Source organism: Saimiri boliviensis, chromosome 15, assembly GCF_048565385.1.
Source record: "Saimiri boliviensis isolate mSaiBol1 chromosome 15, mSaiBol1.pri, whole genome shotgun sequence".
Lineage (NCBI taxonomy): Eukaryota > Metazoa > Chordata > Mammalia > Primates > Cebidae > Saimiri > Saimiri boliviensis.
This window is the reverse complement of record NC_133463.1, coordinates 27383110-27396765: the sequence shown is the minus strand read 5'-3', so window position 1 is coordinate 27396765 and position 13656 is coordinate 27383110. Positions and strand designations below refer to the sequence as shown.

Genomic DNA, 13656 nt, shown 5'->3' with positions numbered 1-13656 from the left:
TGGTGCAGTCTCTGCTCACTGTAGGCTCTGCTACCCAGGTTCAAGTGATTCTTGTGCCTCAGCCTCCAGAGCAACTGGGGTTACAGGCATGTACTACCACGCCACCATGTCTGGCTAATTGTTTGTATTTTTAGTACAGACAGGATTTCACCATGTTGGCCAGGCTGGTCTCGAACTCCTGGCCTCAAGTTATCTGCCCACCTTAGCCTCCCAAAGTGCTGAGATTGCAGGTGTGAGCTGCCACATCCTGGCCCCAAATTATTAATGTTACAGAAAAGGCAGAGGTCACAGAAATCGTCACAAAAAGATTATCTCCTTCAAGATCTAGAACTGGAACTCAGGATTCCCATCTTTAGTTCAATCATTCTAACCATCTTAGAAGCCTTTTGCCCTCATCTGCAGAATTGGTTAGTCATGTGTCTATTACGAGGTGTAGGGTGAGACCAAGAGGTAAAAATACTCACTGAGGTCATTTTCTTCTTTCCGGTTTTTAAAAAAAATGTTTTTAATGAGCTGTGTATTGTGATTTCCTTTTTCTGGAACAGACAACTACAAAACTTCTAGATGGCACTCATCAGCAGCATGGATTCCTCTCTCTGACATACACAAAAGCTGTAACAAAAAATGTCCGCCACAAGTTAACATCAAGAAATGAGCGAAGAAGTTTTCATAAGTTATCTGAAGGCTTAATGGATGGCTCCCCCCATTTTCTTCATGAAATTCTTCTTTCAGCACAAGCTTTTGATATTGTTCTTTATTTTCCTTTGCTTAATGCCATTGCAAGTATATTTCAAGCAAAACTACCAAAGACCCAAAAAGAGAAAAGAAAATCTCCTGGTCAGCCCATGAGGACCCATACACTGACGTCCCGCAATTTACCTTTGATTTATATCAACACAAGCGTAATCAGAATTTTTGTTCCAAAAACAGAAGAAATGCAGCCAACTGTTCAAGGTATTGTCTTCTGATTTTTTTTTTTTTGTCTGTTTTTAAATAATTTTCTTCTAGAGACCTAGTTTTTTGGGGTTTTTTTGTTTCTTTTAAAAAATATAAGCAGTTGATTGTACTTTGCAGTTTGATATGTTTTAGAGGCAATATAGATATTCTATAAATCATTAGGAAGTACATCAGAATATTGTGTGAGTAGCTGACTTACTTAATTAGTAGGATAAGAAATATGAGGAGTTTGTTTCTTCAGGGCTTTGCCAGTAAAGCATATATACTTTGTATCATTTGTTTTATCAAATTCAAATGTTGGGTTCTGAATATCTACGATAACTAAAGTTTTTTAAAAACAAGGTCAGGCGGCCAGATGGCTTACATCTATAATCCCAGTACTTTGGGAGACCAAGGTGGGCAGATCAGGAGGTCAGGAGTTCAAGACCAGCCTGGCAAATATGGCAAAACCTTGTCTCTACTAAAAATACGAAAATTAGCCAGACGGTGGTGCACGCCTGTAGTCCCAGCTACATGGAAGACTGAGGCAGAAGAATCACTTGAACTCCGAAGGTGGAGGTTGCAGTGAGCCAAGATCATGCTACTGCACTCCAATCTGGGCAACAGCGGGAGACTCCATTTCAAAACAAACAATCAAACAAACAAGGTCAGGCACAAGTGACTCATGCCTGTAATCCTAACACTTTGGGAAGCCAAGGTGGGATGATCACCTGAGCCCAGGAGTTTGAGACCAGCCTGGGCAACATAGTGAGACCCCATCTATACAAAAATAAGAAATGAGCCCAACATGGTGGTGCACACCTGTAGCCTCAGCTACTTTGCAACCTGAGGTAGGAGAATTGCTTGAGCCCAGGAAGTTGAGGTTGCAGTGAGCTATAATTGGGCCACTGTACTCTAGCCTAGGCAACAGAGTGACACTCTGTCTCTTAAAAAAAAATTAATTAATTAAAAACAAAATAATGTTTATAATGATGAAATGTATAAAGTTTCTATGAGAAATATCCACCGGATGACTGAGGGTAAAAAAAAAAAAGGCAACACATCAAGACTCCTTACTGTGCCTTTGTCAGGCTTCTCAGTGCCTTGTAAAATTATTCTATGTCTTGGACTGAATTGAATTCATAATCCTACTGCTTCCACCCACAAGACTGATTTTTAAAGTTTTGCTTTTCCCCATGCTATAAAAAGTTAACACAACTTGAAGTATTTTGGGTGACATTGTGGCACCGTGGTTAATGGTATGGACTTTGAAGTTACACAGACTTGAATTCAAATCCCAGTTTTACCAGTTATAAATTGAAATTTTGAGCAAGTTAATCTAAGATCCTCATGTATAAAATAATAATAGTAATACATAACTTCATATTAGGCTGTATTAATAGTTTACTTTGAAATGATAGCAACATGAGACTATCGAATAGTGTCAGACCCATATTTCTCAATAAATACAAGTATTTTCATGAGAAGGTTGTGACCTTACTTTAAAAGTAGAATTGTAGATGTCCTACTTTTTACTACCACTTATGCTTCATTTGTCAAAACTTAATCCTATGGCAGTACCCAGCTGCAACAAAGGCTGAGATACAATCTCTAATGTAGTTGGCAGTATGCTCTTAGTCTTTTCCTGCTGCTATAACAAAATACCTTAGATTGGGTACTTTATAATTAACAAAAATTCATTTCTCACAATTTTAGAGGCTTGAAAGTCCCAGAACAAGGTATCAGCAGATTCAGTGTCTGGTGAAGACTGCAACTATGCTTCCATGACGGCACGTCATTGCTGTGTTCACACACGACGGAAGGGCAAAAAGGGACGAACTCCTTCTCTCAAGCCTTTTATTAAGGCACAAATGCTATCCATGAAGAGAGAGCCCTCATAGCCTAACCACCTCCCAAAGTTCCCACCTCTTAATACCCTTACCTTAGGGTTTTAAATTTCAACATATGAATTTTTGAGGTATATTCAAGCTATAGCATATCCCCAGCTAATAATTAGGGCCCTGTGAATATGAGAGAGAGAAAAGAAAGGATATTTGAGGGACAGATAGTAGTGTGCCATGGAAAAATATTAAAAATCTTTTTTGTCTCTTCATTATTATGGGGAAGAGGAAGACCTTGAATGGTCGTTAATGATAGATAACAGGAAAAGCATCAGGCATCGTTCACTTTCTTCTCAGAGTTTAGTTCTGTTTTTTGTTCTGTTTGCCATAGACAGATGATGTTAATTAAGGCAGGTATTCTGTCTAATAGTATTGTCAACATTTAAAGTTTATAAAATTTTTTTTCATTTTTATAATAAAATATTTGTAGAACTTTATAGTTGTTAATTACAAGGTGTCTAGAACTAAATTCTATGTATTATACTTACAGATTCTTAATACAAGCCAGTTTCTACTTTTTATGTCTAATTTTTCTTAGAAGCTATCTTAAAATTACTTTGAGATGTGAAATTACTGTTCTCTGAATATCCTGTATTCTGACAGTAGAATACAATTGCTTTCATCTGTTCAGACAATTTGTAGAAACACATAAATGATAAAGAATGAAGAGTTAGTCTTATTGACCAGTTACAAGTGATAAACAACTTGCTAACCAGAAAAGTAAGAAGTTGTATATTCATTGCAAAGGTAATGACCTTTATGCTTTCTCCTTATTATATAATAATAAGGAGCATCTAATGAAATTTTAAATAATATAATTTACATTAAGGTTACATAGGTTAGAAAACAGAAATCTACTTTTTTAAATTGCTCTTTAGGTTCTGGGGTGCATGTGCAGATCATGCAGGATTGTTGCATAGATACATACATGGCAATGTGGTTTGCTGCCTCCATCCCCATCACCTATGTCTGGCATTTCTCCCCATGTTTTCCCTCCCCAAATTTCCTACCCCTGACTGTGCTTGCCCTATTCCCCTCCAACAGACCCCAGCGTGTGATGCTCCCCTCCTTGTATCCATGTGTTCTCAATGTTCATCACCCGCCTATGAGTGAGAACATGTGGTGTTTGATTTCCTGTTCTTGAGTCGGTTTGCTGACAATGATGAGGTCCAGATTCATCCATGTCCCTACAAAGTATACGAACTCATCGTTTTTTAAGGCTGCATAGTATTGCCTGGTGTATATGTGCCACATTTTCCTTGTCCAGTCTGTCATCGGTGGGCCCTTGGGTTGGTTCCAGGTCTTTACCATTGTAAACAGTGCCGCAGTGAACATAACGTGTGCATGTGTCTTTGTTATAGAATTATTTATAATCCTTTGGATATATACTCAGTAATGGGATTGCTGGGTCAAATGGAATTTCTAGATCCTTGAGGAATTGCCACACTGTCTTCCACAATGGTTGAACTAATTTACACTCCCACCAACAGTGTAAAAGTGTTCCTATTTCTCCACATCCTCTCCAGCATCTGTTGTCTCTAGATTTTTTAATGATCCCCATTCTAAGATGTGTGAGGTGCTATCTAAATGTGGTTTTGATTTGCATTTCTCTAATGACTAGTGATGATGAGCATTTCTTCATATGTTTGTTGGACTCATATATGTCTTCTTTTGAAAAATGTCTGTTCATGTCCTTCACCAACTTTTGAATGGGTTTTATTTTTCTTGTAAATCTGTTTTAATTTTTTGTAGATTCTAGATATTAGCCCTTTGTCAGATGGGTAGATTGCAAAAATTTTTTCCCATTCTGTTGGTTGCTGGTTCATGCTAATGATTGCTTCTTTTGCTATACAGAAGCTCTGGAGTTTAATTAGGTCCCATTTGTCTATGTTGGCTTTTGTTGCCAATGCTTTTGGTGTTTTAGTCATGAAGTCCTTGCCTATGCCTATGTCCTGAATGGTTTTGCCTAGGTTTTCTTCTAGGGTTTTTGTGATGTGAGGTTTTAGGTTTTAAGTCTTTAATCCATCTAGAGTTAATTTTAGTGTAAGATGTCAGGAAGGGGTCCAATTTCTGCTTTCTGCACATAGCTTGCCACTTTTCCCAACACCATTTATTAAACAGGGAATCCTTTCCCCATTGCTTGTTTTTGTCAGGTTTGTCAAAGATCAGATGGTTGTAGATGTGTAGCATTGCCTCCAAGGCCTCTGTTCTGTTCCATTGGTCTATATCTCTGTTCTGGTACCAGTACCATGCTGTTTTGATTACTGTAGCCTTGTAGCATAGTTTGTAGTCAGGTAGCGTAATGCTACCAGCTTTGTCCTTTTTGCTTTGAATTGTCTTAGCTATGTGGGCTCTATTTTGGTTTCATAGGAAGTTTAAGGTGGTTTTTCCCAATTCCGTGAAGAGAGTCATAGGTAGCTTGATGGGGATAGTGTACTTTGGGCAGTATGGCCATTTTCACAATATTGATTCTTCCTAACCATGAGCATAGAATGTTTCTCCATCTGTTTGTGTCCTCTCGTATTTCGTTGAGCAGTGATTTGTAGTTCTCCTTGAAGAGGTCCTTTACATCCTTTGTTAGTTGCATTCTTAGGTATTTTATTCTCTTTATAGCAATTGTGAATGGCAGTTCGTTCTTGATTTGGTGCTCTTTAAGTCTGTTATTGGTGTATAGGAATGCTTGTAATTTCTGCACATTTATTTTGTATCCTGAGACTTTGCCGAAGTTGCTTATCAGTTTCAGGAGATTTTGGACTCAGATGATGAGGTCTTCTAAATATACAATCATGTCATCTGCAAATAGAGACAATTTGACTTCCTCCTTTCCTAATTGAATACCCTTTATTTCTTTTCCTTGCCTGATTGTTCTGGCTAGAACGTCCAGTACTGTATTGAATAGGAGTGGTGAGAGAGGGCATCCTTGTCTAGTGCCAGATTTCAAAGGGAATGCTTCCAGTTTTTGCCCATTCAGTATGATATTGGCTGTTGGTTTGTTGTAAATAGCTTTTATTATTTTGAGATATGTTCCATCAATACCTAGTTTATTGAGAGATTTTAGCATAAAGCGCTGTTGAATTTTGTCAAAGGCCTTCTCCACATCTGTTGAAATAATCATGTGGCTTTTGTCTTTGGTTCTGTTTATATGGTGGATTACATTTGTAGATTTATGTATGTTGAACCAGCCTTGCATCCCTGGAATGAAGCCTCCTTGATCATGGTGGATAAGCTTTTTGATGCGCTGTTGCAGTCGGTTTGCCAGTATTTTATTGAAGATTTTTGCATCTATGTTCATCATGCATATTGGCCTGAAGTTTCTTTTTTTGTTGAGCCTCTCCAGGGTTTTGGTATCAGGATGATGTTGGTCTCCTAAAATGATTTGGGAAGGATTCCCTCTTTTTGGATTGTTTGGAATAGTTTCAGGAGGAGTGGTACCAGCTCCTCTTTATATTTCTGGTAGAATTTGGCTGTGAACCCATCTGGACCTGGGCTTTTTTTGGTTGGTAGGCTATTAATTGCTGCCTCAACTTCAGCCCTTGTTGTTAGTCTAGTCAGGGTTTCAACTTCTTCCTGGTTTAGGCCTGGGAGGTTGCAAGTGTCCAGGAATTTATCTGTTTCTTCCAGGTTTACTGGTTTATGTGCATAGAGTTGTTTGTAGTAATCTGTGACGGTAGCTTGTATTTCTGTGGAATTGGTGGTGATATCCCCTTTATCGTTTTTTATTGCATCTATTTCATTCTTCTCCCTTTTCTTTTTTATTAATCTGGCTAGCAGATCTTTTCGAAAAACCAGCTCCTGGATTTATTGATTTTTTTGAAGGTTTTTTTGTGTCGCTGTCTCTTTCAGTTCTGTTCTGATCTTAGTTATTTATTCTCTTCTGCTGGCTTTTGAGTTTTGTTTATCTTGCTCCTCTAGCTCTTTCCATTTTGATGATAGGGTGTCGATGTTAGATCTTTCCTTGCTTCTCATGTAGGCATTTGTTGCTGTAAATTTCCCTCTAGACACTGCTTTAAATGTGTCCCAGATATTCTGGCATGTTGTGTCTTCATTTTCGTTGGTTTTGAAGAACATCTTTGTTTCTGCCTTCCTTTCATTGTTTATCCAGGTACCATTCATGAGCCAGTTGTTCAGTTTCCATGAAGTTGTGCAGTTCTGAATTAGTTTCTGAATTCTGAGTTCTAATTTGATTGCACTGTGGTCTGAGAGACTGTTTGTTATTATTTCCATTCTTTTGCATTTGCTGAGGAGTGATTTACTACCAATTATGTGGTTAATTTTAGAGTAGGTGTGATGTGGTACTGAGAAGAATGTATACTCTCTGGATTTGGGGTGGAGACTTCCGTAGATGTCTGTTAGGTTTGCTTGGTCAGTATCTGAGTTCAGGTCCTGGATATCCTTGTTAATTTTCTGTCTCATTGATCTGTCTGATATTGACAGTAGAACGTTAAAGTCTCCCACTATTAATGTGTGGGAGTCTATGTCTCTTTGTAGGTCGTTAAGAACTTGCTTTAGGCCGGGCGCGGTGGCTCAAGCCTGTAATCCCAGCACTTTGGGAGGCCGAGGTGGGTGGATCATGAGATCAAGAGATCAAGACCATCCTGGTCAACATGGTGAAACCCCGTCTCTACTAAAAATACAAAAAATTAGCTGGGCATGGTGGCGCGTGCCTGTAATCCCAGCTACTCAGGAGGCTGAGGCAGGAGAATTGCCTGAACCCAGGAGGCAGAGGTTGTAGTGAGCCGAGATCGCGCCATTGCACTCCAGCCTCGGTAACAAGAGTGAAAACTCCGTCTCAAAAAAAAAAAAAAAAGAACTTGGCTTTATGTATCTGGGTGTTCCTGTATTGGGTGCCTATATATTTAGGATCATTAGCTCTTCTTGCTTCATTGATCCTTTTACCATTATGTAATGCCCTTCTTTGTCTCTTTTGATCTTCATTGGTTTAAAGTCCATTTTATCAAAGACTAGGCTTACAACTCCTACTTTAATCATTTTAAGTGTATAATTCAGTGGCATTAATTATATTCACAATGTTGTACCACTATTTTCAAATGTATTTGTCACCCCAAACGAAAGCTCTATATCCATTAAGTAATAGCTACCCTCATTTTCTGGTAACCTCTAACCTATTTTCTGTCTCAATGAATTTTCCTTCTCTAAAAATTTCATATAAGTGGAATCATACATGTTTATCCTTTTGTGTCTGGCTTATTTTAGTTAGCATAATGTTTGCAAGGTTCATCCAAGTTACTGCCTGAGAACTTCATTTCTTTATATAGCTGAATAATACTGTTTTGTATGGATATATCATATTATGTTTATTCATTAATCTGTTGGGCAGTTGGGTCATTTCCACCTTTTGTTTGGTTAATGTGAGTAATGCTACTATGAACACTGGCATGCAGCTTTCTGTTGGAGGCCCTGTTTTCAGTTTTTTTGGGGTGTATACCTAACAGTGGAATTTTTGGGTGCCATGGAAATTCTATCTGGAATTCTGTTTTTGAGGAGCCACCAGACTTCTTGGAAGCCCTTGTAGAGTAAAGCACAATTTGTGGTATTTTCTGAACAATTCCGACATGCAGGCATGGGTTAGTCAAGGAGAAGAGCAAAGGGAGCTCACACTTAGTATAGCAGCATCTGTGTGCTGAGCACTTGAGCAGCTCTTTGGTGAGGCAGAGGTCTGAAGTTCATTGTTAACTCTAGCTTTATTTTCTATTACACTTACCAAAGGTTTAGTTCTGTTTCACTGATATATTTATGACAGAAATATTACAAATCAGGCTATTTAAAAAAAGGGAGGAAAAAAAGAACAGCTTTATTTTCTCCAGGGCTATTTTTATTTGTTTACATGTTTTTTGTTTTGGGCTTATTGTGTTATAAACATTAGTACTACATATCACACAGTTTTATTGTTTCCCATTGAGTTGCTTCAACTAGGAAAATCCCCAATTATATTTCTGTAATTACAGAAGTATTTTCAGACTTCTGCCATTTTATTTTTAAAGCTGCTTCTGCTGTTTCTGCTGCTTCTGCTGCTTCTGCTGCTTCTTCATCGGCTTCTTCATATGCTTCTGCCACAGCCGCCTCCTCCTCCTCTTCGTCTTTCTTATCCTTCTGCTGCTGCTGCTTCCTTTTTTGGTGGTGACTATGGCGGGTTTTTAACATATAATTTCAGAATTCAGGTGCCTAGGTACTTCTTAAGGTCACTTTGAATAAGAGTATATGAGATGGGGGAATGTTGGTATAGTTGTCTTTGGAAAATATAATTTGTTTTATTTTTCTGTGGACTTTTTAAGTGTAACATTTTGCTAATATGCATACTTTAGCAACAAACAACTTTTTAGCAGTATTTTTTGTGGCCTGGGTGTGTGTATCTGTGGAATAAATTACCAGCAAAAGGATTGCTAGATCAAAGGATTCCGTACCTTTAAAATATTAAGAGATGTCAAATTGCCTTCCTAAATGGCTCTTACTCTAGCAGAAGTTTATGTTTAGTCTTTTGTAGGTCTCATGAGTGAAAAGTACACTATTTTTAAGGAGTTGCTTATCTTTTCCTTATTACTTAATGCTTTTTTGTGTATTAATCCTTTTGTCTGGCATATATATTGCTCATATCTTTACTTTTTTGTGTTCTGCCTTTGCATCTCTGTATCTGTGCATATATCTATATCTTAACTTATAACTCTACCGGTATCTCTATCTATTTGAGGTACTGCAAGTAGCCAGACTATGTGCCTAAGCTAAGAATGCAAATACGAAAATGCATGTCAAATTTTCAGATTTTGACACATCATATTAGATTTTTTTTTGATATTTTACCTTTCTTCATCGCTACTCTTAATTTAAATAATCATAAATTACTCATGAAAACGTCAGAGAAAAATTTTTTATTGAGGTAAAATTCATATAACCAGATTTACCATTTTAAAGTATAGATAAATTCTTTTATTTTATATCAGAGATTGGATCTATTCATTTAATACATGTTAAAAGCTATAATGTGACTATGGAAATCGTGATTGAAGGAGCAATTTCATAAGAAATAAATATCATTAATGACTCTTGTAAGTTGGAGTCATGAGTATAGTACTCATTTTATTCTGGAAAACCTTTACAAGAAAGTTTGAATGAGGTGATTATCAGATTAGTTTAATTATAAATGTAGTACAGGGATGGTGGCTCATGCCTGTAATTCCCGCACTTTGGGAGGCCAAAGTGGGCAGGTGGCTTGAGCCCAGGGGTTTGATGAGCATAAAAGAATAATTAAATCTTGCTACATCATGCTTTTCAGCAGAAACTTTATTATAAAAATATTACAGATAAATCTGTACCTGTCTTAGAGTAATCTGTGTCAAAGATGGTGGTAAACTAAATGCAACTAAACTTTCTATTAATATGCATAATGGTCATTTGTTACATATTTATTGAAACTTTTGTCATTAACTGCCAGTATGGGAATAACTAATTAAAACCTTTTGTTGAAACCTGTCACAACAGTTCTGACTTTATAAAAGCATAACATTACACAGTGGGAATTTCAAATACTGTTGAGACTTCAGATGTTTTACTAAATTGAGTTTTTATTGAGAATCTTAAAGGAAGGCTGATATCCTAGAACACTTTTATTTCAGGTTGGAATTAAAACTTTGTTGTAAGCAACAGTCTTATCTGACAATTGTGTGAAAACTCTGGTCTTTATTCAAGCTTTTGGTTACTAATACAGACTCTTGATTTCAGAATTGTTTATAGCCTTTTCATATGCCATACACATAAGTACATTTATGCATCTGTACACACACATATACATACTCTCTTGCCCCAAGAAAAGATAAAATCTTTCATACTTATAATTCATGCTACATTAATGCAAGACTCTTTAATCATATCTAAAATTCAGTTAATGATCAGAAAAAATACGTTAAACATTCTAATATTTTATTTAGAAAAATTATAATGAAAGTCTGTTACTATCAGGATTCTAAATCTGCAGTGTTTGACTTCCAGCGTAATCTTTTTATTTCACAGTAGAGAACTTTTTTAAATATAGCCTGTCTAGAATGAGTAGTTCCTCATGAGGCTGAATTTTAAAAAACAGAGTTAAAGCAAAGAAGGAAGGCATTCATTTTCATGTTGAAAATATTTCTAAAAGGAACATTTCCTCATATGGTCCAACTATTAAATACAGGTGAAATAAGCCAAAAAAAGAGAAGCTGATTTTTTTTTTTTTGGCAATAAAGTAACTGAAGAAATGACTCAAGGCACTTTCATGTGTACATACATATTTTTATTATTTTTTTCTTACATTTCTGATATATTTTGATAAGCTGAATACTTTCTCTAATAAAATTATTTTAATGTAGTTTATAAATGATCGGCATTAAGTGCTCTTTTTTTATTATAATTTCATAGTCAGTATAATCTACTGAGAACGATTTTGGCTCTAACAGAAACAATTCTGTTCTTGGATCTGGCTTTGTATGTAACACCAAGTACGTCATTTCTCCTCCATATGTACCTCATTTACTGCAGTGTTTCTATTACATTTCAGGCTTTCATATGGTGGGTAGTATCTGTAGCCTGGAAGAACAGTTAGCAAATACACTAATTGCACTTTTGTGGTATGGTCTATTCTCCAGGCTTACTATTTATTGATTTAATTGATGCCTGCTGCTTAATCAGAGGTTTTACCCACATGGAACTATTTGATAAGCTTGGCATAAAATGCAAGATCTGTAAAATGTAAACAATGTTCATAGTATAAGGACCTATAATCAAGCCAAACCTCTAAGTCATTTGAAAATAGTGCAGCTGCATGAGAAGTAGTTTTCTATTTGATCTTTTGCTATGGACCTGTAAAAGTACTTGTCTTTACTGTGGCATCCATATGCTGATATTTGTTATGATAGTTCATCTCCTTTTTCTCCTTTTGCTCTCCCTTATCCCACCTTCCTATTATTTTGCCTTCCCCTACTCCTTTAATGGTTATCTTATTCTGGTTTCTTATTTCTCTCACTGAATATCTTATGCTTCTTACTATTTTCTGATTTTCTTAATTGTGACTTTCTTTTCTTGGACTAATCTGAGTCAGACCATACTAAGTATACTGAAACAATATTCCGAAAATATATTGAAATATCCTGAAAATAATATAGTGAAATAATATACTAGAAATACAGCTGGAAATAATCTCGTAGCTTTTGCATTCTTTGGGCACCACAGTTTGGGAAATATGGATTGTATGCCTTTGTAGACAGGTTCTATTCAGGATTTTTCTTAGGTCTTGCAGCCAGTCATTTTCTGTTCTATTTTTGGCAGATGATAGTTCCTTGAGAGAAATTATAAGTTTTAATGTATGTTTACTTCAAGAACTAGAAAGTTGTATATTGTTAACATTTTTTAAACAGTGTTTATACAGCTACTATCGTAGAATCATCTGTTGGAGAATAGAGAGTAAAATGTAATGAATGCGGCCATTAGTACCCCTGTTCATCCCAAATAGTCCTTAGAAAAGATGCTGAATTTGCTGCTGAGTTGTGGAAAAAATGCTGAACTTTAGCACTAAATGAGAGCATATAGTTAAATATCATTTCATTCAGTACAAAGAAAAGAATTAGAATTGATAAATCCTTTTACCTTTTTTTGTTTTCTGGGATGATTTATCATAGTTTTAGATGTCATTAGGAGTAGAACTTTTAAAGGGGTGTGGGTTCCAATTTCTGAAGCAATTTTACAGTTGAAGTTAACAAAATTAAAAAGTATCTAGGATAGGCAGGTTGATATGATCTCCCATGTTAAATAGTTGGTGTTTGCCATCTTCAACATTGCAGCCATCATATTTCTTTTGGATTTTCTGACATTTTAGAGCTTGAAGTGATATACTTTGTGTGTGTGTGTGTGTGTGTGTGTGTGTGTGTGTATGGTATTTAATTATTTAGCATGTAAATTTAAATGGCTTTGAGAATTTTTCCCTGACTTTGTAATACCCTTCAATATATTCGTAGATGACAATGAAGTATTAAGAACCCAAAGTGGAAAATCATTTAGGAGAAAGATGCAGATTGTGAAGTTAGATAAAAATTTGGATTTAATATTACTTATGTATATTTAATATCATAATTTTTAATGTTGGGAGTGGAGTTGTTTGTTTTTTCATTGCTGTTTTAATTGTGTATTTTAAAAGAAAACCACATAATGGGTATGAACCAAGTTAAGAACAGCATCAAAGATTTTTATTTTAAACATAATTTTTTTCATTTTACTTTTTCTCTTGTATTGATCTTATCTTAATGTATCTGTATTCCATTCCCTCAAAGATTTCTCCTTATGCATAAAGTTATGTACAGATTCACAGTGTATTCATGAATCTCCTTCTTTTGATACAGTTAATCAGGCAGCAAAAGAAGATACTGTGGTTTTGAAGATTGGCTCTGTTGCCATGGCTCCCCAGGCTGACAATCCCCTTGGCAGATCTGTCCTTAGGAAAGATATTTACCAGTAAGTTATTTTGTTTATGTCTAATCTTGCAACAGTTTTCATCCTGCAAAGACATACAGTGATCAATAACTTACTTCGTGTGGCCTGTGGAAATATTTCTCATTCAAGATCTTTTGATATTTAAAACCAGATTTTTCTGATTTTCTTCAGTTGTGGGTTTTTTAATTCATTCAGACAAATCAAGTATTTCTGTGAAGTGTTGATGAATAACAGAATGTAAGTACTAAGTCACCATAAAACTGAAGAAGCGTAGTTTGGAAAATTTTAGCAGATGTCAAATTTGACCAAATCTCTAATCACATAAGAAAATGAGGTCCTCTGTAGAACC

General features: G+C 36.0%; 1 protein-coding gene across 9 annotated transcripts in view; it reads left to right on the top strand.

Moving 5' to 3' along the window:
• VPS13B (vacuolar protein sorting 13 homolog B) overlaps window positions 1–13656 on the top strand; it is an 805060-nt gene that overhangs the window by 448777 nt on the left and 342627 nt on the right. For all 9 annotated transcript variants that reach the window (XM_074386816.1, XM_074386811.1, XM_074386814.1 and 6 more), the window contains 2 exons: window positions 546–954; window positions 13217–13328. In XM_074386816.1, coding sequence (XP_074242917.1) covers window positions 546–954; window positions 13217–13328 — 521 coding nt within the window. The remainder of the gene's footprint in view (window positions 1–545; window positions 955–13216; window positions 13329–13656) is intronic.